General features: G+C 40.3%; 1 protein-coding gene across 1 annotated transcript; it reads left to right on the top strand.

Annotated features, from left to right (window-relative positions):
* Nucleotides 1-8,348: 8,348 nt before the first annotated feature.
* On the top strand, nt 8,349-20,036 carry LOC128625261 (myosin heavy chain, fast skeletal muscle-like). The gene is made up of 40 exons (XM_053653457.1): nt 8,349-8,449; nt 8,698-8,910; nt 9,061-9,204; nt 9,298-9,454; nt 9,566-9,593; nt 9,853-9,958; nt 10,041-10,133; nt 10,240-10,303; nt 10,554-10,652; nt 10,788-10,891; nt 10,963-11,101; nt 11,185-11,303; nt 11,411-11,560; nt 11,642-11,812; nt 11,913-12,219; nt 12,384-12,451; nt 13,377-13,464; nt 13,581-13,698; nt 13,800-13,923; nt 14,199-14,335; nt 14,457-14,712; nt 14,797-15,039; nt 15,323-15,499; nt 15,585-15,730; nt 15,817-15,907; nt 15,990-16,379; nt 16,590-16,716; nt 16,797-16,915; nt 17,035-17,231; nt 17,388-17,571; nt 17,662-17,827; nt 17,928-18,052; nt 18,136-18,444; nt 18,524-18,727; nt 18,814-18,939; nt 19,027-19,197; nt 19,296-19,400; nt 19,479-19,574; nt 19,682-19,813; nt 19,919-20,036. The coding sequence occupies exons 2-40, from the start codon at nt 8,710-8,712 to the stop codon at nt 19,937-19,939; spliced, it is 5,802 nt and encodes a 1,933-aa protein (XP_053509432.1). The 5' UTR covers nt 8,349-8,449; nt 8,698-8,709; the 3' UTR covers nt 19,940-20,036.
* Nucleotides 20,037-20,452: the final 416 nt, after the last annotated feature.

The following is a 20,452-nucleotide window of genomic DNA, read 5'->3' as shown; positions in this document are numbered from 1 at the left end:
TTCGCTTGGAGGTGCGTATGGCCTGCACCAGGTGTTGGTGTGCATGTTCCCAAACCTGCTCACTCCTGTGGAACCATTCATCGACTGACGGCGAGTCAGTGGGGTTGGCGTTCCATGGGAATAATGGTGGCTGGTAGCCGTAGACGCACTGAAAGTGGGTGAGCTGCATCGCCGGGTGTCGTAGGGAGTTTTGAGCATACTCCGTCAACGGGAGGAATCGGAACCAATCCTCTGGGTTCGTGGCACAAAAGGCCTGGAGGAACCTACCAATTTCCTGATTGGCCCGCTCCACTTGCCCGTTAGCTTGTGGGTGGTACCCTGAGGTGAGGTTAACGGTGAAGCCCATCTTCTCCATGAAACTGGCCCAGACTCGAGACGTAAACTGTGGGCCCGGATCACTCACAATCTCCTGAAAGTACCTGAACACATACTGGAACAATAGCACGGCTATGGTAAAGGCTGACGGGATGGCAGGTAGTGGGATGAGACGCAGGGACTTCGAAAATCGATCGACGACCAATAGGATGGTGGTGTTTCCCTGCGACTCTGGTAGGTCAGCGATGAAGTCTATGGACAGGTGGGAACATGGGCGTGCTGGGATGGGCAGGGGCTTAAGCTTGCCGGTGGGCAGTGTCTGCGGTACCTTGGCCTGGGCACACGTACAGCATGAGGACACTATACGTTGCACCTCCTTGGACATGTCGGGCCACCAGTACTTCTCGGCCAATAAACGGTAGGTACGGTGTACTCCCGGGTGACCTGGCGCCACCGCCGTGTGGGCCCAGGTAATGAGCTCCAGCCACTGTTTGAGGGCTGCAGGTACCAGTGGCAAGGGATAATGGTACTTAACAGAAACTTGTTATAGGCCCCGGTACTCTATGCATGGTCTAAGGCCGCCTCCCTTCTTTTCCACAAAAAAGAAACCTGCTGAGGCGGGAGACGTGGAAGGTCTGATATATCCCTGTTGGAGCACCTCCTGAATATACTCCTCCATGGCCTGATGTTTGGCTTGAAAGAGCAGGTACACTCGACCTCGGGTGGGCTGGCTCTGAGGAGGAGCTCAATTGCGAAATCATAGGTGCAGTGTGATGGTAATCCGCTCGCCCTATCCATGCTGAATGAGGTCATGATATTCGGGAGGAACTCGGACTGGAACGGGTGGAGTGGGACTCTCCACTGTTGTGGTTGCCACCGGGATAACTGGGGATTGCAGGCAGTTATTGTGGCAGTACGGAAACCACTGGATAACCTGTTTGTCTGCCGAAGAAACCTGGGGGTTGTGGAGCTCCAACCATGGGAGGCCTAAAATGACGGCGTGCCGGGCTGAGACAGTGACGTAAAGGACTATGGTTTCACTATGGAAGGCACTGACCTGGAGTATAAGAGGTGCTGCACAGTGAGAGATGATCCCTCCTCCTATGGGTGACCCATCGGACTGGATGCGACATGACTGGAGTAGGGGACAAACGGGAAGGTTTAGGTCGTGCACTGTTCTCTGATCGGTGAAATTACCGGCTGCTCCTGAGTCAATCAGCGCTGTGAGCACAGTAGACACCCCTGAGTGTTCGATCCCAACAGGTAGCACAAATACATGAGTTGTACGTAAGTGGTTGGAACTCACCCTTTGCTGTCGGGGTCTGTTGTCCCTGCTCTCCCCGGAGGACCGTGGCTTCTTGAGAGGGCACTGGCAGCTGAGGTGGTTGCCCGCTCCGCAGTAAAAGCAGCGGAACTCTCGGTGACGTCTCTCCCTCCCCTCCTTCGCGAAGCCGCGCTTGCCAGAGCTGCATGGGCTCCGCAGCTGCTCCTTGCAAGGGGATATTGGGTTCATGCAGCACTGGGCGGTTGGTCTGCCGCAATCAGTCCAGATGAATCGCGAGGTCAATGAGCGCATCGGGGGAGAGTTGTACATCCCGACAGAGTAACTCCTTCACCAGTTCTGGGTTCAGTCCCTGACGCAACGCTGTCTTGAGGGCCGGTTCGTTCCATCCACTCCTTGCCGCGATGGTACAAAACTCAAGGGCATATTCCACAGCCTCAAGTGTGCCCTGCGTGATTCTCATGAGTTCCTGTCCCGTCTCCCATCGGTCAGGAAAATGATCAAAGGCATGCCAGAAACGTGTAATGAACTCCTCTATCGAAGTGATAGTGCCACCCTCCCACTGCCAGATTGCTGTAGCCCATAACAAAGCGGGTCCAGTTAAGAGCTCCAGGAAGTGAGTGATCTTACGAGCCGCCGGCATGTCCGGGTAGCTGGCGAAGAACAGAGAGCATTGTAGCAGGAACCCTTTACATCGCTCTGGCTCTCCAGCATACCTTTCCGGCATCGGCAGCGGAGGAAACTGTGCTGGGGGCGGTGTGGCGAATAGCACGGATTGAGACAGATGAGCCATTTGCTCCGTTGATCTGGTAGATCTGCTAGATCTGGTTTTGGCGAACGTTTATCGCTCTTCCTTGGACGTGGACAGCTTGACGCCATTCCGGCTTACCCACTGCTTCCATAACGCGGCGAAGTAACCTGTTATGTTACGGTACCTGAGACAGAATCAAGTGCAGGTAGGAATTGCGAGGATCAGGCAGAAAGCATAGTCATAAGGCAGGCAGTGGTCAGACGATCAGGCGAACAGGAAGTACTAGGCTTAGGTAGTTAATCGTAGTCAACAATGCACAATATCAAAAGCCGGGTTAACGAATACGATAATTAAGGCTTGGTTTGTAGCCATGTTTGTAGTTTGCATTGCATTCTGGGAATTGTAGTTGCTGGTTCGCTGCGACGTGCCAGTGATCTATCAATTATCAGTTTTACCCATATTTTCCCCTATATTTAAGCATTTTTCCATAATCGGGTATAGGTTTCCTAATCAGAAAACGGATAAATTCTACCGTAGATGATGAGATATTCATAGCTTTCGCAATTTTTTGTTGAGGAACATTACAATTTGTAGACACAGTTTTTTGCAGATTGGTGAACCTCTGCCCATCTTTACCTCTGAAAGACCTCTCTAAGATACTCTTTTTATACCCAATCATGTTACTAGCCCGTTGACAATTAACCTCCAGTCGTTTTTTTTAGTAACACTTACATTTCCAGCCTTTTGTTGCCCCTGTCCCAACTTTTTGTAGCCATCAAATTCAAAATTATCTTATTTGTTCCTTAAAGTGGTAGATTTCCTCAGTTTAAACATTTGATATGTTTTCTATGTTCTATTGTGAATAACACATGGGTTTATGAGATTTGCAAATCATTGCATTCTGTTAATTTACATTTTAAACAGCGTCCCAACTTTTTTGGAATTGGGGTTGTATTTCTTTTTGAACACTGTACTTCTTTGTCATCTAAAATACACACAAAAAACTAATGACCAATACACAAAACTGTGTATTTGACCTTGTGGTAGGCATAAGGCAGATTGCATCATGAAATGCAATACAATGACGATTGAGGGATTTACTATCTTATATACCTGCCCTATCATAGTTGATACACACATTTTCAACACAATTTTACTATAAAATAAGTTACGAAATGTTAAGTAATTATAAGTTGCTTCAATAGAGTAAATATTCAAACTGAAATATTACTAACAATATAAATTTTATTCTTGCCGTAACTTTCCCAGATGTCTTCAGTGACTTTCCAGATGTCTTCAGTGTATAGCAAAAACAAAGAGTTGGTCTTGCTGTTCCAACACTTTCATAAATAAAGTTTCATAAATACAGATCTGGAGTAGAACCTTTACTTCACAATCTCAGGTGTAGCACCAGGCAGAGGAAGGGTAATACATGTTTCTTATCATGCTGTGTAGGGATGTTTTTTAGCAACAGGGACTGGGAGACTGATGGGAAAGGTGAGCCGATCAAAGTACAGACACATCCTTGTGGAAAACCTGATTAAGCGTGCCCAAGACATAAGAACGGGGTGAAGGATCACTTTCCAACACAATATGGCAATGGCTTTGAGACTTTGTGTATAGATTCTGTGAATGTCCTTGGGTGGCCAAGCCAGTGCATGGACTAGAACCCAATAAAACATTTTTGGAGAGAATTAAAGGGAGTGATGTACTGTACCTCATCCACCCTGAGAGATGACTTTAATGTATGAGTTCCCATATCTGTATTTATTCCTACTAAGGGCAGCGCATTCATGATATTGAGTTTCAATTTGATTCCAGTGTAATTCCGGAGCTTCTGCAAATGCATCTGCCAGAAGTAGATTATAGTTACAGCATGGTATTAAATCTGAGCCAATACTGACACATTAACTTGATTCCCTGCTAATCAAGAGCAGAGCTTTTAGACCAGACATTTCAAACATTATATTAATTTTTGATGCATGAATGTTTTAGATGACATAAGTGGGAAATCAAGACTAGTAATTGTGTAAGCATTACATGAACAGTCTTTTCATAAGTTTTATGCTTTTCAAAGTTGTTTTCCTTTTTGTTTTCTGAGAACGTCACTGAAGACCACTCGATTACCTCATACAACTTCAAACTAGTTATGTTGTGAAATTACAAAGTGAATTAAAATGCAACTGAGGTGTGTCTGTTGTTTCATACAGACCAGTATTTAACAAAGATCAAGACCTTGACTTGAGATGGCTTTTCAGGATATGAGAACTGATGAAGAGAGAGACGAGAAGCCTGAACAAAAATAATTCGTACGCTCCATTGAGATTAACAATGATTCAAATATACATCAACAACGGCTGCCCTCACATTATGACCTTCAACTGCTTCTTGAAGACACGAAGGATCTCCGGATTGCCAGGGTGAAGCACAGGAATAACCTGATGCTGGCAGAGACTGAGGAAATGAGGCCAAAAAGGAGCTGCTTCATGCCAGACAGCATGTGGCAGTGCTGCACTTTCAAGGTTAGTTAGATCAGCTCAGATATATCAGTGCTTAGTAAATGATCCGAATGACCTTTTCACTTTTCAACATTATAATACCAGTTATTACATCACACTTGGCCTTTCCCAATCTTCATTGGCACGTTTGCAGGTGGTCCAGAATGCAGCAGCTAGAATGTTAATGAATGCAACAAAAAAAAAACGTGATCATATCACTCCAATTCTAGACGTACTTCACTGGCTTCTAGTCTTTTTTAGAATTCAATTCAAGATTGTGATGATTGCTCCCAAGACTCTCAGGTCTGCCAAATAAATTTCTCCTACATGTCCCCTGATCTTAAATTAAAAGGTGACAGAGCATTTTCAGTTGCTGTTCCAGTTTATGGAATCAACTGCTACCTGACATTACGAGTGCTCCCTCAATCTCTATTTTTAAATCTAGACTTAAGACACATTTTTCCTCTTTGGCCATTCCTGGCTATTAACTTGTTGATTAGTAGCCTAACTGTTATCTTTAATTTTTTTATTTTTATTTCATTGTATATTATATTTTATTATTGTTTTTGTACAGCACTCTGATCAGTGTAAGCTGAATTTCAATGTGCGTTACAAATAAAATGTACTTGCTCACTTACTTACATATAATAATGAAGTCACAGTTTATCTACCAACCAGAGTATAGTATACAGAGTATAGTCCATCCTTTAGTAGTCTGATGTATAATGATCATTATCTCAACTCAAATCCAGTCTACTTTACTCTGTTCAGATGTCATTTTCACCTTCGGATTGTGTACAAAAGGAATTATAGCACATCCAACACTATGACACTGTACGTGATTTTCTTGCCACACAATTAACATTCCTAGACAGAGTTACAGAGCAAGGAATTTTCTGGCCTACATGGAAAAAAATTCTTACATATTACTATCAAAAATATTTGGAGATAAGAGAAAGGGAACAGGATATCACACATTATCTCAAAACATAATAAAAAACAGAAGTGGTGTACTATTAAAATGATTTTATTAAGTAATCAAGAATCAATCTTTTAAAATCATTATATTAATAATCGATAAAGTTCCATTTTTTACAGTGGTTTTCAAAACAGAATACTTATATTTGGAAAATTAGATAAACAATGCAAACTGCCACGTTGTGTAAAGTATTTAAAATTAGGTGAATTATATAGTTTTTGGGAACTAACAGGTTATGAATTTTATCAATTTTATGTGAGAAAAAATGTCAGCACTTACCTGTTGAAGTGCAGAAAAGGTTTTCTTGGGTACCAGTTCAACAGACACCGCAGAGTAACGCATCACTGTTCAGAATCAAGAGCTAGAAAGATGAAAAGATGAAGCAAAATATAAATGCAATATGAATTACAGTAGCTTCCTGCTGATGATACCAGTCTCCACTAAAGCATGCAATTTCAACTACATCTGTTAAACTGAGGTAATGATGCACTACAAGAACAGAAGATGTCTTTCAGATAGGACTTGCATTCACAGTGCTATAGCCCACCTTCATCCAAAAAAAAAAAAAAGAAGCTGCATGGCTCTAAAAATAAACAAGGCGAATGCTGTGTGATGCCACAGCTGCAGTGTGTAACAGAGGACTTTCATCCAAGTGAATATTAAGACAGGCATTTAGGATGGTCATTAGTAACCCAGTGAGTCATCTTGGAGACATTTCAGTTCTAAAACTACTGCCCAATGATCTCTACACTAATATTTCAATACTAATTATCAAGATCTTGTAAACTAGCTGCTCCATTTTCAGAAAACTTTCTGAGTTTTATATGATAAATGTATGAAGATTATATATTTTAAATATTTAAATGTTTATAATTTTTTTAATCTGATTTTACCAAAATAAATATTATGTTAATCAGATTAAAACTACAAAGGGACATCTATCCAATTGCAACAGTAACAAAGACAACAACAAGATTAGCTAATGTGCTATAAAAGAGGTATAAACCATGCACAAAATTCATAGAGAAATAATATAACTCACTATACTGGTATAACCATAAGCCTTTACTCTAAAATTAAAATCCCCATATTACACTAAATCCAACAAAAAGTACATTTGAACTCAATCAGTACTTACTCAAAGACTGCCAGAGAGCATGGCATGCAAATTTCTCCGTCTGGGGATTAATAAAGTATTATCTTATCTCTTATCTTATCTGGGAAAGTCGTAGGGAGTCTGGCTAAATGCTTACTCGATACACACTAAATTCATTAGTTCTGAGACCAGGTGTATATATCCTCATTAAATCTGAATAAGCAGGTTAAGCTAAGATTGGGTTTTGAAAAATAAATGTATGAATCCAGTTCATCGCAGTCAATAACCTCTGGACTTTTACGGCCTAGTGTTTATCTGCCAATTTAATATTACATTTTATGAAATGCTATTGGAAACAGATATTTGGATTTTTGTTCATTTGATATTCTACTCTCAAAAATAGTGAGGTGAACTGGAAACTGGCTCCTAGTAGTAAATGTAGTTTGTGAATTTAAGTCCCACACTTGGTTGCTTACAGCCTCATCCCTAATGCTAATTCTGGGACAGATAAGGATAAAGCACTTACTGATAATAAATGAATTAATATTTCATATTGGGGTTTTTCTAGCACCTGGTTGGAAAATCTGTACATGTACCGCTAAATTTCTGCATCTGTGGGCAGCTTGGAATAGGTCGGGAGAACGTCTTGTAAAGTATTATTCATTTTGCTTCTGTTTTTAGACCTGGAACTTGGAATTGAATCTTTTTGGCAGTTTATAAAGGACACATGATATTACCAGTTTCCTTAGAAGACTGATGTTTGTGCCTAAATATATTTATAACATGAAAAGATTGCTGTGTCTCTGTAACAGAACACCAGTGATAAACCTGATCTTGGTGTTCTTCAATGCCAAACTCATTAAAAATTCTTGTGACCTTTGAATCGTTTTAACATAGCATAGCATTCAAAGTTAAAAATAACTGTCTGGAGATTTTAATTTGACAGGCAAGAGGCCCATATATGTCCATCATATTGATCATTCAAAATTTGGAATATTTTTAACATTGAGGTTGATCTATGCATTCAAATATGTAACATTTTAAATGTATAAACCAACTTAAATTACTAGTATCCATAACAAAGAGTGTTTATTACCTGTTTACCAGGTCAAAGAAAATAATTATTTCCCAGATATTAACAATATAATAAAAACCAAGCACTGCAATAACCTTTCCACAGAAGACTAATATTTCATAATATAATATGATACACAAACAAACATCACACTGGATGTTGAATCCATGACCAAACTTAGCTGGTTGGTTCTGCTGAGTGAACATTAATATCACTATATAAGACAGTCCCACAAACACTGAGACTACCCAAGCACCCTGCAAAGGTGAGGCATTACATGTGTCTTAAATGTTAATGTTGATCATACTTTTTTTTTTTTAAAGTTCTTGGAAAATGTTGATAATATATTTAATTTTAATTTAATTTTCAGACACTCTCTAAACTCTCTTCTACTTTTTACAGTATCCAACAAGTGCCAGTCCTGGTCTGTCCTTAATTTCTATACTAGCTACGGTAAGGCATTAAAAATACCAAGTACATGAGAATGATGTTAATGCTTTTATTGAAAGTTGGCAGTGTATGATTAAAAACAGTGTATTAAAATTAAATTTAATGTCAAATTTTTAACTGAAATCTAGAACATTTACTAATAGTGTGAAAACTGTGCATATATTATACTGCTGTTCAGTACAGATATAGGCAACATCAAGTATCTCAAGTGAGCATGTTATCGGAATTAGAAGTATGGTTTGACTCCCCAGTAACAAGCCACTATGGGGGATGGAGAAATGGAGTGTTACGGCCCGGCGGCCATCTACCTCCGGAAGCCGGAAAAGGAAAGGCTTGAGGCTCAGACCAAACCTTTTGATGCCAAAACTGCAGTGTATGTGACTGATGCAGCTGAGATGTACCTCAAGGGTACACTGAAGAGTAAAGAGGGTGGCAAAGCCACTGTGGAAACTCTGTGCGGAAAAGTAAGTGACAAGTATCAGACTGAATTAACCCTTTAATTCAACATGCACGGCAATGTAGAGTATTTCATCTCACAGAAGGTGAAGGAGTCTAAATTTATGCTAGAACAAAATGTGATGTTCTGCAATATATCATATACTTTTATTTCACAGACTGTCACAGTTAAGGAAGATGAAGTCCATCCCATGAATCCCCCAAAGTATGACAAAATTGAGGACATGGCCATGATGACCCACCTCAGTGAACCTTCTGTGCTGTATAACCTCAAAGAGCGTTACGCAGCATGGATGATCTACGTAAGTTTAACAAGAATTACTCAATTATGAAAGAGAAATAGAAGAGTGCGCAGTGACACAAACTAATGAAAATTTACTTTGACTCTCCTTCAGACCTACTCAGGGTTGTTCTGCGTCACTGTGAACCCCTACAAGTGGCTCCCAGTGTACGACTCAGTCGTTGTGGCTGGATACAGAGGCAAAAAGAGGATTGAAGCCCCACCTCACATCTTCTCCATCTCTGATAACGCCTATCAGTTCATGCTCACTGGTATGATACGATCTTGTCCAACCACTTCGGAAAAAACTAATTATCTATTTAAATGGATAGATGGATAGATAAATGATGCAACTTGTCTAACAATTCTCTTTATTCTTTTAGATCGTGAAAACCAGTCTATCCTGATTACGTAAGTTTAGGCTCACATCTGAAAACTCATATTTTCCATGAAGTTCCTTAGTTACAAACTTGCAAATACGGTACATGGTAGACCCAATTACTTAAAGCATACTATAGCTCATATTTGACAGAAGCTTCATTTTACTTTGTTCTGAGTAAAGACCATCTTTTACATGAAAATAACCTTTTACTATAAATATGGATTGGAAGTGCTGAGGCACTTGTTGTTTTATAAAGTGCAGACCATTGCTTACTCATTTCACCCGCAGTGGAGAATCTGGTGCAGGAAAGACTGTGAACACAAAACGTGTCATTCAGTACTTTGCAACAATCGCCGTGGTTGGACAGAAGAAGGCAGAGCCTGGCAAAATGCAGGTAAGTGAGTTGTTCTATTACATGCAGCCTCTACTAGTGTATTTCTCAAATTTCCGTTATAAACATCTGCTACTGTTGCTAGGGTTCACTGGAAGACCAAATTATTGCAGCCAACCCCCTGCTGGAAGCTTACGGTAATGCCAAGACCGTGAGGAATGACAACTCCTCTCGTTTTGTAAGTAAACACATAAGCTCTTGTAACCGTTCATAAAACACAATAAGCATGAATTAAAAACATATCAAACTACACTGCTGTAATCTGCAATGCTTTTACCTTCTAGGGTAAATTCATCAGAATTCATTTTGGGCAAACTGGCAAGCTGGCCTCAGCTGATATTGAAACTTGTAAGTTTCTGTCATTAATTCTTACATGCAGCTGTGTGAATTTCTTGTGGCAACTGGTTGATGTGCATATGCATATAAGCATGACGAAACATTTGTGTAGAAATCTGCACTGCAATCAGATGACCAGGATTATCCACACACCTGTATGGAACATCTGAATCTGAGATGTTATATTGTGAATCTGAAATAAACCCGTTAAAAACACCTTTCTGTAAATTTAATAATGAATGCATTACAAAAACTTCAACAGACCTGCTGGAAAAGTCAAGAGTCACCTTCCAGCTGTCTGCTGAGAGAAGCTACCACATTTTCTACCAGCTCATGACTGGGCACAAACCAGAGCTGCTTGGTAAGGAAACTTCAAAGCCATAATGCTACTGGGTCTTTTTACATTAGGTACAACATTCAGCAGGTTGAATGTGTGAATGAACCAATTAAGTAATCAATTAATTTTTTTAAAAAATTAACTGTTTGCCCAACACAGAGGCACTGCTCATCACCACCAACCCCTACGACTACCCCATGATCAGCCAGGGTGAAATCACAGTCAAGAGCATCGATGATGTGGAGGAGTTTGTTGCCACAGATGTAAGTAGATTTTTAAAAACTTTTAAGCAATTAAAAACTGCAACTTTTTCTAAATTTGCTTTCCAACACAGACGGCCATTGACATCCTCGGCTTTACCGCTGATGAGAAAATTAACATCTACAAGCTGACTGGAGCTGTGATGCATCATGGAACCATGAAGTTCAAGCAGAAGCAGAGGGAGGAGCAGGCTGAGCCTGATGGCACTGAGGGTACATTTAAAAATATGCACAAGATTTTTTTTAGAACAAGTAACCTGAATCAATAATGAATAACATCGCTTTCTTGATTTCAGTTGCTGATAAAATCTCCTACCTTCTGGGCCTGAACTCAGCTGACATGCTGAAAGCTCTGTGCTACCCCAGAGTCAAGGTTGGAAATGAGTTTGTGACCAAAGGCCAGACTGTTCCTCAGGTAATGTCTTATTATTCAACCATCACAAGTGAGAATGAAGCTTTGTTTGTATAGAAATCACAAATTATAGGACAATACTCAATAAAGCTAACTTTTACATTATTCAGGTGAACAACTCTGTCAGTGCCCTCTGCAAATCCATCTATGAGAAAATGTTCTTGTGGATGGTCGTGCGAATTAATGAGATGCTGGACACAAAGCAACAAAGACAGTTCTACATTGGTGTGCTGGACATCGCTGGATTTGAGATCTTTGATGTAAATATTTGTTTTTCTCCATGAAGAGTGTTCCACTGGTTTAAACAATAATTTGGAAATGTCTAATATATTGATCTACAGTTCAACAGCTTGGAGCAGCTCTGCATTAACTTCACAAATGAGAAACTGCAACAGTTTTTCAACCACCACATGTTCGTGCTGGAACAAGAGGAGTACAAGAAAGAAGGTATTCAGTGGGAGTTCATTGACTTCGGTATGGACTTGGCTGCCTGCATTGAGCTCATTGAGAAGGTAAGGTGTTTCAATGAAGTACATTTAAAAAAAATTGCTAACTATCCAACCTGTCTTCCTTGTCATTTGACTACTTAATAAAAATGAATATTACCAACAGCCAATGGGCATCTTCTCCATTCTTGAAGAGGAGTGCATGTTCCCCAAGGCTTCAGACACGACCTTCAAGAACAAGCTTTATGACCAGCACCTTGGAAAATGTGCCTGCTTCCAAAAGCCAAAACCTGCCAAAGGCAAAGCTGAGGCCCACTTCGCCTTGGTGCACTACGCCGGCACTGTGGACTACAACGTTAACGGCTGGTTGGACAAGAACAAGGATCCACTGAATGACTCTGTTGTGCAGCTGTACCAGAAGGCAGCAAACAAACTGTTGTGCCATTTGTATGTAGCCCATGGTGCTGCCGATGGTAAGATTAACATTGAGAAGGTTAATAATTTTCACTATACAAGCACAGAATAAGTTGATAATCAGACTTTTCACTTTCAGTAATTAAGATGTTTCTGGACTGAGAAAGTAAGAGTATAATAAGATAAGGAAAACAATAACCGACTAATTTGTATTTGTCAACAGCTGATACTGGTGGAAAGAAAGGCAAAAAGAAGGGTGGTTCCTTCCAGACTGTGTCTGCTCTGTTCAGGGTGAGAACAATTTAACAGAAACTATGTTAACATAAAAGGTTGAGTGAATGGATTCCACTCACAGATTCTACATTTTACATACATTTTCGTCTCAGCAACAGGATGAAATACATGACATTTACTGACAAAACTGCCATAAGAGATGCAAGAGTCCTATCAGAGTGTAACCAACAGTAAACATCAGGTTCACATTATATACACAACTGTCATATCTCAGCCCAGCCACGACTCAGTTTCCCAGGAGGCACCGCCAACTACAAACATGGCCGCTGAGGACTACACTTCCCCAACCTGCATCCGATTACAAACACACTCACACCACAGCATAAGAGAGACTTTGGAAGTGAAGAGACCTTGTGAAGTAATGTTCAGTTGACATTCTCTGCCATTCTCTAAGCCTTTTTTGTCGTGCGTTTACAAAGTTACTTTTGACCAGTGTTTCCGTCCCTGACCTCGACTTTTGCCTAGGCTCGTTTTGTTTGTTTGCCTGATCGCCTGACCCTCGCCTGTTTATCGACCATGAACTTTGTCTTTTCCCTTTGGATTATTCTGCCTGGATACTGACACCTGCAACTGCTTCCGTTTCTACCCTCGGAACGTGACAATAGCAGAGTTTACAATTCCTTTACTTGTGTTTTTAAGAAGCCCTCGTTATTCTGCTTCAAAAACATTAGTTGAATTCCCATCTCAAATTCATCCATCCTCACTTATTCCTTTTGTCATTTTAAAACATGTTAATGTTACATCTGTAACGTTAAATTTGTTTCCCACTATGTAGTTCAAAATTTATGCAAAGATTAATATTATTGGATTTATACTAGTTGACCTTGGTTTACTCTATTCCAGTTTAGGTGTGGACAGGCTATTATTATTATTATTATTGTTATTATTATTATTACTAAACCGCTGAATGTAAAACTCACAGGAGAACTTGGGTAAGCTGATGTCCAACTTGAGGAGCACTCACCCTCACTTTGTGCGTTGCTTGATTCCAAATGAGTCCAAGACTCCAGGTGGGTATTCTTATTTTCTTACATTTTTACTAGTAAATACACAACAAAATACCTATGAAAGTCTCTGAATGTAAGAGTTTTTGCTAAATATTGTACCACTACACTGAACACCCTAGGTCTGATGGAGAACTTCCTGGTCATCCACCAGTTGAGGTGTAATGGTGTGTTGGAGGGTATCAGAATCTGCAGAAAGGGATTTCCCAGCAGAGTCCTGTATGGTGACTTCAAACAGAGGTCATTTATTTACTCACAGCATTTCAACAATTGTGATATTTTTACAAATATTAAGAATGAATTATTTTATGTACCTATACAATTTAACTATTTGAAAACAGGTATAAAGTTTTGAATGCCAGTGTCATCCCAGAAGGCCAATTCATTGACAACAAGAAAGCGTCAGAGAAACTCTTGGGCTCTGTTGATATCGACCACACCCAGTATATGTTTGGACACACCAAGGTACCCATGAAATCTGATTTTTAAGAACAGATTACAATACAGTATGAAACACAAATGAAGGACAATGATTTAAGATCATTTGTCCTGCAGACAGGATTAAGATTACTTTTCAACACAGTTTTAGAACTTTACCAGAAATTTGAGTGAACAGGGGTTTTTTATTTGCATGACATGACATAATTTATTATAATCTCATATATTTAAAAAAAAAAAATTGTAATATCCAATAAACGTGATCTATGTAGCTTTATAGTTCCATATCTAAATCTTGGTAGGTGTTCTTCAAAGCTGGTCTGCTGGGTACCCTAGAGGAAATGCGAGATGATAAACTTGCAAATCTAGTGACCATGACTCAGGCTTTGTGCCGTGGCTACCTCATGCGGAGGGAGTTTGTCAAAATGATGGAAAGGAGGTATATGCAATTTAATTAAAAACAAAGAAATACAAATACCATGTGCATGTTAATTTCACTGCAAACATACATTAATTAAACATACACATTTGATAATAATGGAACTGAACTCAAATTCCAGGGAATCCATCTATTCCATCCAATACAACATCCGCTCATTCATGAATGTGAAACACTGGCCATGGATGAAGCTGTACTTCAAGATCAAGCCTCTTCTCAAGTCTGCAGAGACTGAGAAGGAAATGGCTTCCATGAAGGAGAACTTTGAGAAAATGAAGGAGGACTTGGCAAAGGCGCTGGCCAAAAAGAAAGAGCTTGAGGAGAAGATGGTGTCTCTGCTACAGGAGAAAAATGACCTGCAACTCCAAGTATCAGCTGTGAGTATTTAAAGTCTAGTCTGGTATGTCTCTGTAGAATAGAAAGAAAAAAAAGTCATGAAAATAAGCCATCTGAATCAACAGGAATCAGAAAACCTTTCTGATGCTGAGGAAAGGTGTGAGGGGCTCATCAAGAACAAGATCCAGCTTGAGGCCAAGCTCAAGGACACAAATGAGAGACTGGAAGATGAGGAGGAAATCAATGCTGAGCTGACTGCCAAGAAGAGGAAACTGGAGGATGAGTGCTCTGAGCTGAAGAAGGATATTGATGATTTGGAGCTCACGTTAGCCAAAGTGGAAAAGGAGAAACATGCCACTGAGAACAAGGTTGGTGTGTTGCAATGCACTGTAAATTAACAGATGCTATACACCATACTTGTGTGGATTCAGCTACTAAAATCCAGATCGTGACTACGGTTAAATTTTTCATGTTCATCATTATTGTAGATCTGAGTGGTATTAACTAATAACTGAGTAGTAACTCAGATTTAAAATAAACATATTAGATATAATAAGAGTGCATATCTTCTACACTCAACATGAAGGTAAAGGTCAGTCCTATTACTTAAAAAAAAAAAGACTATATGACAAAAGCTACTCTTTTTCACAGGTCAAGAACCTCACTGAGGAGATGGCCTCTCAGGATGAAAGCATTGCTAAGCTCACTAAGGAAAAGAAAGCCCTCCAAGAGGCACACCAGCAGACTCTGGATGATCTCCAGGCAGAGGAAGACAAAGTCAACACTCTGACCAAATCAAAGACCAAGCTTGAGCAACAAGTCGATGATGTAAATATCTGTACAATATTTAAATTAAAGAAAAGGTTTAGCAGTCATCATAGTCAGGTGTTCTATGGTGTTCTATAAAATTTAGCTTGAAGGTTCACTGGAACAAGAGAAGAAGCTGCGTATGGACCTTGAGAGAGCCAAGAGGAAGCTTGAGGGTGACCTGAAACTGGCCCAGGAGTCAATAATGGACCTGGAGAACGAAAAGCAGCAGTCTGATGAGAAGATCAAGAAGTATACAATTTATAATGCAAACAAAATATCAAACTTCACTGAAATCTTTTTTTTTTTTTTGACATCTGACATTTTTCACCACACAGGAAGGACTTTGAAATAAGCCAGCTACTAAGTAAGATAGAAGATGAGCAGTCTATGGGTTCCCAGCTTCAGAAGAAGATTAAAGAGCTTCAGGTACTTCATCTGTGAGAAATAATCAAATTTAGGCTTGTACTCTAAAATTAGAATGTCTAAGGTATGAAAACCGAACTTTCAGGCTCGCATTGAAGAGCTGGAGGAGGAAATTGAGGCTGAGCGTGCAGCTCGTGCTAAAGTTGAGAAGCAGAGAGCTGATCTCTCCAGGGAACTTGAGGAGATCAGTGAGAGGCTTGAGGAAGCTGGAGGTGCCACCGCTGCTCAGATCGAGATGAGCAAGAAGCGAGAGTCCGAATTCCAGAAAATGCGTCGTGATCTGGAAGAGTCCACTCTGCAGCATGAAGCCACAGCTGCTGCACTCCGCAAGAAACAAGCTGACAGCGTTGCTGAGCTTGGAGAGCAGATCGACAACCTTCAGCGTGTCAAACAGAAGCTGGAGAAGGAAAAGAGTGAATATAAAATGGAGGTAGATGACCTCTCCAGTAACATGGAGGCTGTGGCAAAATCAAAGGTATTTACAATTGACATTAAGATACAAAAACAGGAACTGAAAATAAGAAAATTAATTAAATACTGTACAATCCTTAAAATGAAAAACCATTGTATTTAAACAAACAACTAACTGGAGAATTAAATTTCAAAGTATTTACCCACACACAGCGTAGACAAATCATGGTTTTGCTACAATATTTGCATTTTATACAAATGATTCTTTTTCCAGGCTAACCTAGAAAAGATGTGCCGCACTCTAGAGGACCAGCTGAGTGAACTCAAGACTAAGAATGATGAACATGTTCGTCAACTGAATGACATCAGCACACAAAAAGCACGCCTGCAGACTGAGAATGGTAAATTAAATCGCAATAAACCAGAAAATTCTACAATCACATGATCAATTCTGGTAACATAATTTACAATCATATTTAAGGTGAATTTGGCCGTCAGCTAGAGGAGAAAGAAGCACTTGTTTCTCAGCTGACCAGGGGAAAACAAGCTTACACACAGCAGATTGAGGAACTCAAAAGACACATTGAGGAGGAAGTCAAGGTAGAACATGGATAGTTTTAAGTAAATCTGACAAATACATTTTGCATATAGTCTGTAAATACACCAGTAAGAACACATTAACAAGAATAGATTTAACTAACTTTATTGTTTGCGTACAGGCCAAGAACGCTCTGGCCCATGCTGTCCAATCAGCCAGACATGACTGCGATCTGCTCAGAGAGCAGTTTGAGGAAGAGCAAGAGGCCAAGGCTGAGCTTCAACGTGGAATGTCCAAGGCCAACAGTGAGGTGGCTCAGTGGAGAACCAAATATGAGACTGATGCCATCCAGCGTACCGAGGAGCTTGAAGAGGCCAAGTACATGAAATAATAAGACAGAAAAATATACACTATATATATATATATATATATATATATATATATATATATATATATATATATATATATATATAAGAACATAAGAATGTTTACATAACCAAATATAAACTAAAGATCTTAGATACTTTTTTACAGGAAAAAGCTTGCTCAGCGTCTACAAGAGGCAGAGGAAGCCATTGAAGCTATGAACTCCAAGTGTGCTTCTCTGGATAAGACTAAGCAGAGACTGCAGGGTGAAGTGGAGGACCTCATGATCGATGTTGAGAGAGCCAATAGCGTGGCTGCCAATCTTGACAAGAAACAGAGGAACTTTGATAAGGTCTAGCATCTGTCAACTCAACGTGGTCTACTAGCCTGTGTTGATTTTTCTAAAGCTAGCATAGCATGTAACTGTCTTCCACATTTTCAGGTCTTGGCAGAATGGAAGCAGAAGTATGAAGAAAGCCAGGCTGAACTGGAAGGAGCTCTGAAAGAGGCTCGATCACTTAGCACTGAACTCTTTAAGATGAAAAACTCATATGAGGAAGCTCTGGACAATCTCGAGACCCTGAAGAGAGAAAACAAGAATCTGCAGCGTATGTTACTCAAATATAACTACACATATTGTTTAGAACTACAGTAAAATACTGGGAATTAGTATACAGATACATTCAACTGGATTTTTCTTCCCCTCAGAGGAGATCTCTGACCTGACTGAACATCTTGGAGAGACTGGAAAGACCATCCATGAGCTGGAGAAGGCAAAGAAGACCGTGGAAATTGAGAAATCAGAAATCCAGACTGCGCTTGAGGAAGCTGAGGTAAAACTGCATATGAACTCCCCATATCAAAAAATGAGAATGGGTTGGAACCAAATTGCTTAATATCCAACATAATTCTTCAGGCCACACTTGAGCATGAGGAATCCAAGATCGTTCGTATTCAACTAGAGCTCACACAAGTCAAAAGTGAAATAGACAGGAAGCTTGCTGAGAAGGACGAAGAGATGGAGCAGATCAAGAGAAACAGCCAGAGGGTGATTGAGTCCATGCAGACTACTCTGGACGCTGAGATCAGGAGCAGAAATGATGCTTTGAGGGTCAAGAAGAAGATGGAGGGAGATCTCAATGAAATGGAGATTCAGCTGAGCCATGCCAACCGCCAGGCTGCTGAGGCACAGAAACAGCTCAGGAATGTCCAAGGACAGCTCAAGGTGCACCTCCATTTGTTTTTCAATGGTTAAAAGTTATCTATATTGAGCCATCAATTAACATCTATTCTATTTACATCAGGATGCCCAACTGCACCTTGATGATGCTGTCAGAGGACAGGAAGAAATGAAGGAGCAGGTGGCCATGGTGGAGCGCAGGAATAACCTGATGCTGGCAGAGATTGAGGAACTCAGAACTGCACTGGAGCAGACAGAGAGAGGCCGCAAAGTGGCTGAACAGGAGCTGGTTGATGCCAGTGAGCGTGTGACACTGCTGCACTCTCAGGTTAGCTGTTGCACCATGGAACTTTGCTTTCCATTTCACATCGCTTGGTAAATTATAATAATGGTCTTCATGTATCGTTACAACAGAACACTAGTCTAATAAACACCAAGAAGAAGCTTGAGGCTGACCTGGTTCAAATTCAAGGTGAGGTGGAGGACACTGTCCAGGAGGCCAGAAATGCTGAAGACAAGGCCAAGAAGGCCATCACAGATGTGAGTATTGAAGAACATAGATTTTGCACCAGTGTCCTTTACAAATGCAGAAAAGTAAACCTGACACTTCAATGACTCGTACACTAGGCTGCCATGATGGCAGAAGAGCTGAAGAAAGAGCAGGACACCAGTGCTCACATGGAGAGGATGAAGAAAAACCTTGAGATTACAGTCAAAGATCTACAGCACCGTCTGGATGAGGCTGAAAGTCTTGCAATGAAGGGTGGAAAGAAGCAGCTCCAAAAACTGGAATCTAGGGTACCTTGAACTCATTATACTGTGAAAAGAAATATCCAATGCGTTTATTCATAGGATGCTTTGTTCTCTAAGCCACATTCACAAAACGTCTCTTCTAGGTGCGTGAGCTGGAAAGTGAAGTTGAAGTTGAGCAGAGACGTAGTGCTGAATCTGTTAAAGGTGTCCGCAAATATGAAAGACGAGTGAAGGAGCTCACCTACCAGGTATTACGTGTACTTAAGTACATGTAGATTATATAACTGCAAGTAAAATAAAATCTAAATTAAGGTCAATCTCTTCAGACTGAGGAGGACAAGAAGAATGTGAGCAGACTGCAGGATCTTGTGGACAAACTGCAGCTGAAAGTGAAGGCCTACAAGAGGCAGGCTGAGGAGGCTGTAAGTTTCCTAATGGATTAACTATACCCTACATTCACTATGTACTCGAGTCCATATATACTCCGTATTACCAGCACTAACTGTGATGTTGTCCATCACTCTCACAGGAGGAGCAGGCCAACACTCACCTGTCCAGGTACAGGAAAGTGCAGCATGAGATGGAGGAAGCTCAGGAGCGTGCTGACATTGCTGAGTCCCAGGTCAACAAGCTGAGAGTCAAGAGCAGAGATATTGTAAAAGTATGTTCTACTTTATGAAGAAATTTTATTTCAATTGTAGAATTTTTTAAAACAAAAACCTAGTGCATATTTAAAGGTTTAATAATAATGTGTATAACTTTTTAGATCAAAGAAGTGGCTGAATAAAAGATGAAGACCAACATCACTGGGCACCAACAAGCAAGCATATAATATGTTTCTTGTTAATGTTCATGCATAAACTAAATAAATAAATTTGAATCAAAGTCCTTGCCTCTTGTGTACCTGGAAAAAAAAACTTGAACCAGACACATTTAGATCTGAAATGGCCCATGAAGAGAAAGGTGTGAATGATATCCTTAATTATATTTTGTGCCACATTGTTTTGTAATACACAATCATCCAGATACATGCACCAGCAGGTACATTTAACTGTTCAACACATAATATCCAAGATGACTTCTCAAAGCCATACCACACAACTCTCATCAATACCGAAGTCAGGCAAAAGCATCGTCAGGGGAAAGCTGGATATTACATAAACAATAAAATATTTAAAACAGAAAAGCAACCATTGTGACTCAAACTTCCTTCCTAATTATGAACACATTATAGCAGTATTAAATGACCTATAAGGCATGAACGGCAGCCTCTAGAACTGGCTTACGTTAAGTTTATTGA

The sequence above is a fragment of the Ictalurus furcatus genome, chromosome 21, assembly GCF_023375685.1.
Source record: "Ictalurus furcatus strain D&B chromosome 21, Billie_1.0, whole genome shotgun sequence".
NCBI classification, from domain to species: Eukaryota; Metazoa; Chordata; class Actinopteri; order Siluriformes; family Ictaluridae; genus Ictalurus; species Ictalurus furcatus.
Note: the sequence above shows the minus strand (reverse complement) of the source record. Positions and strands in the feature narration are given on the sequence as shown.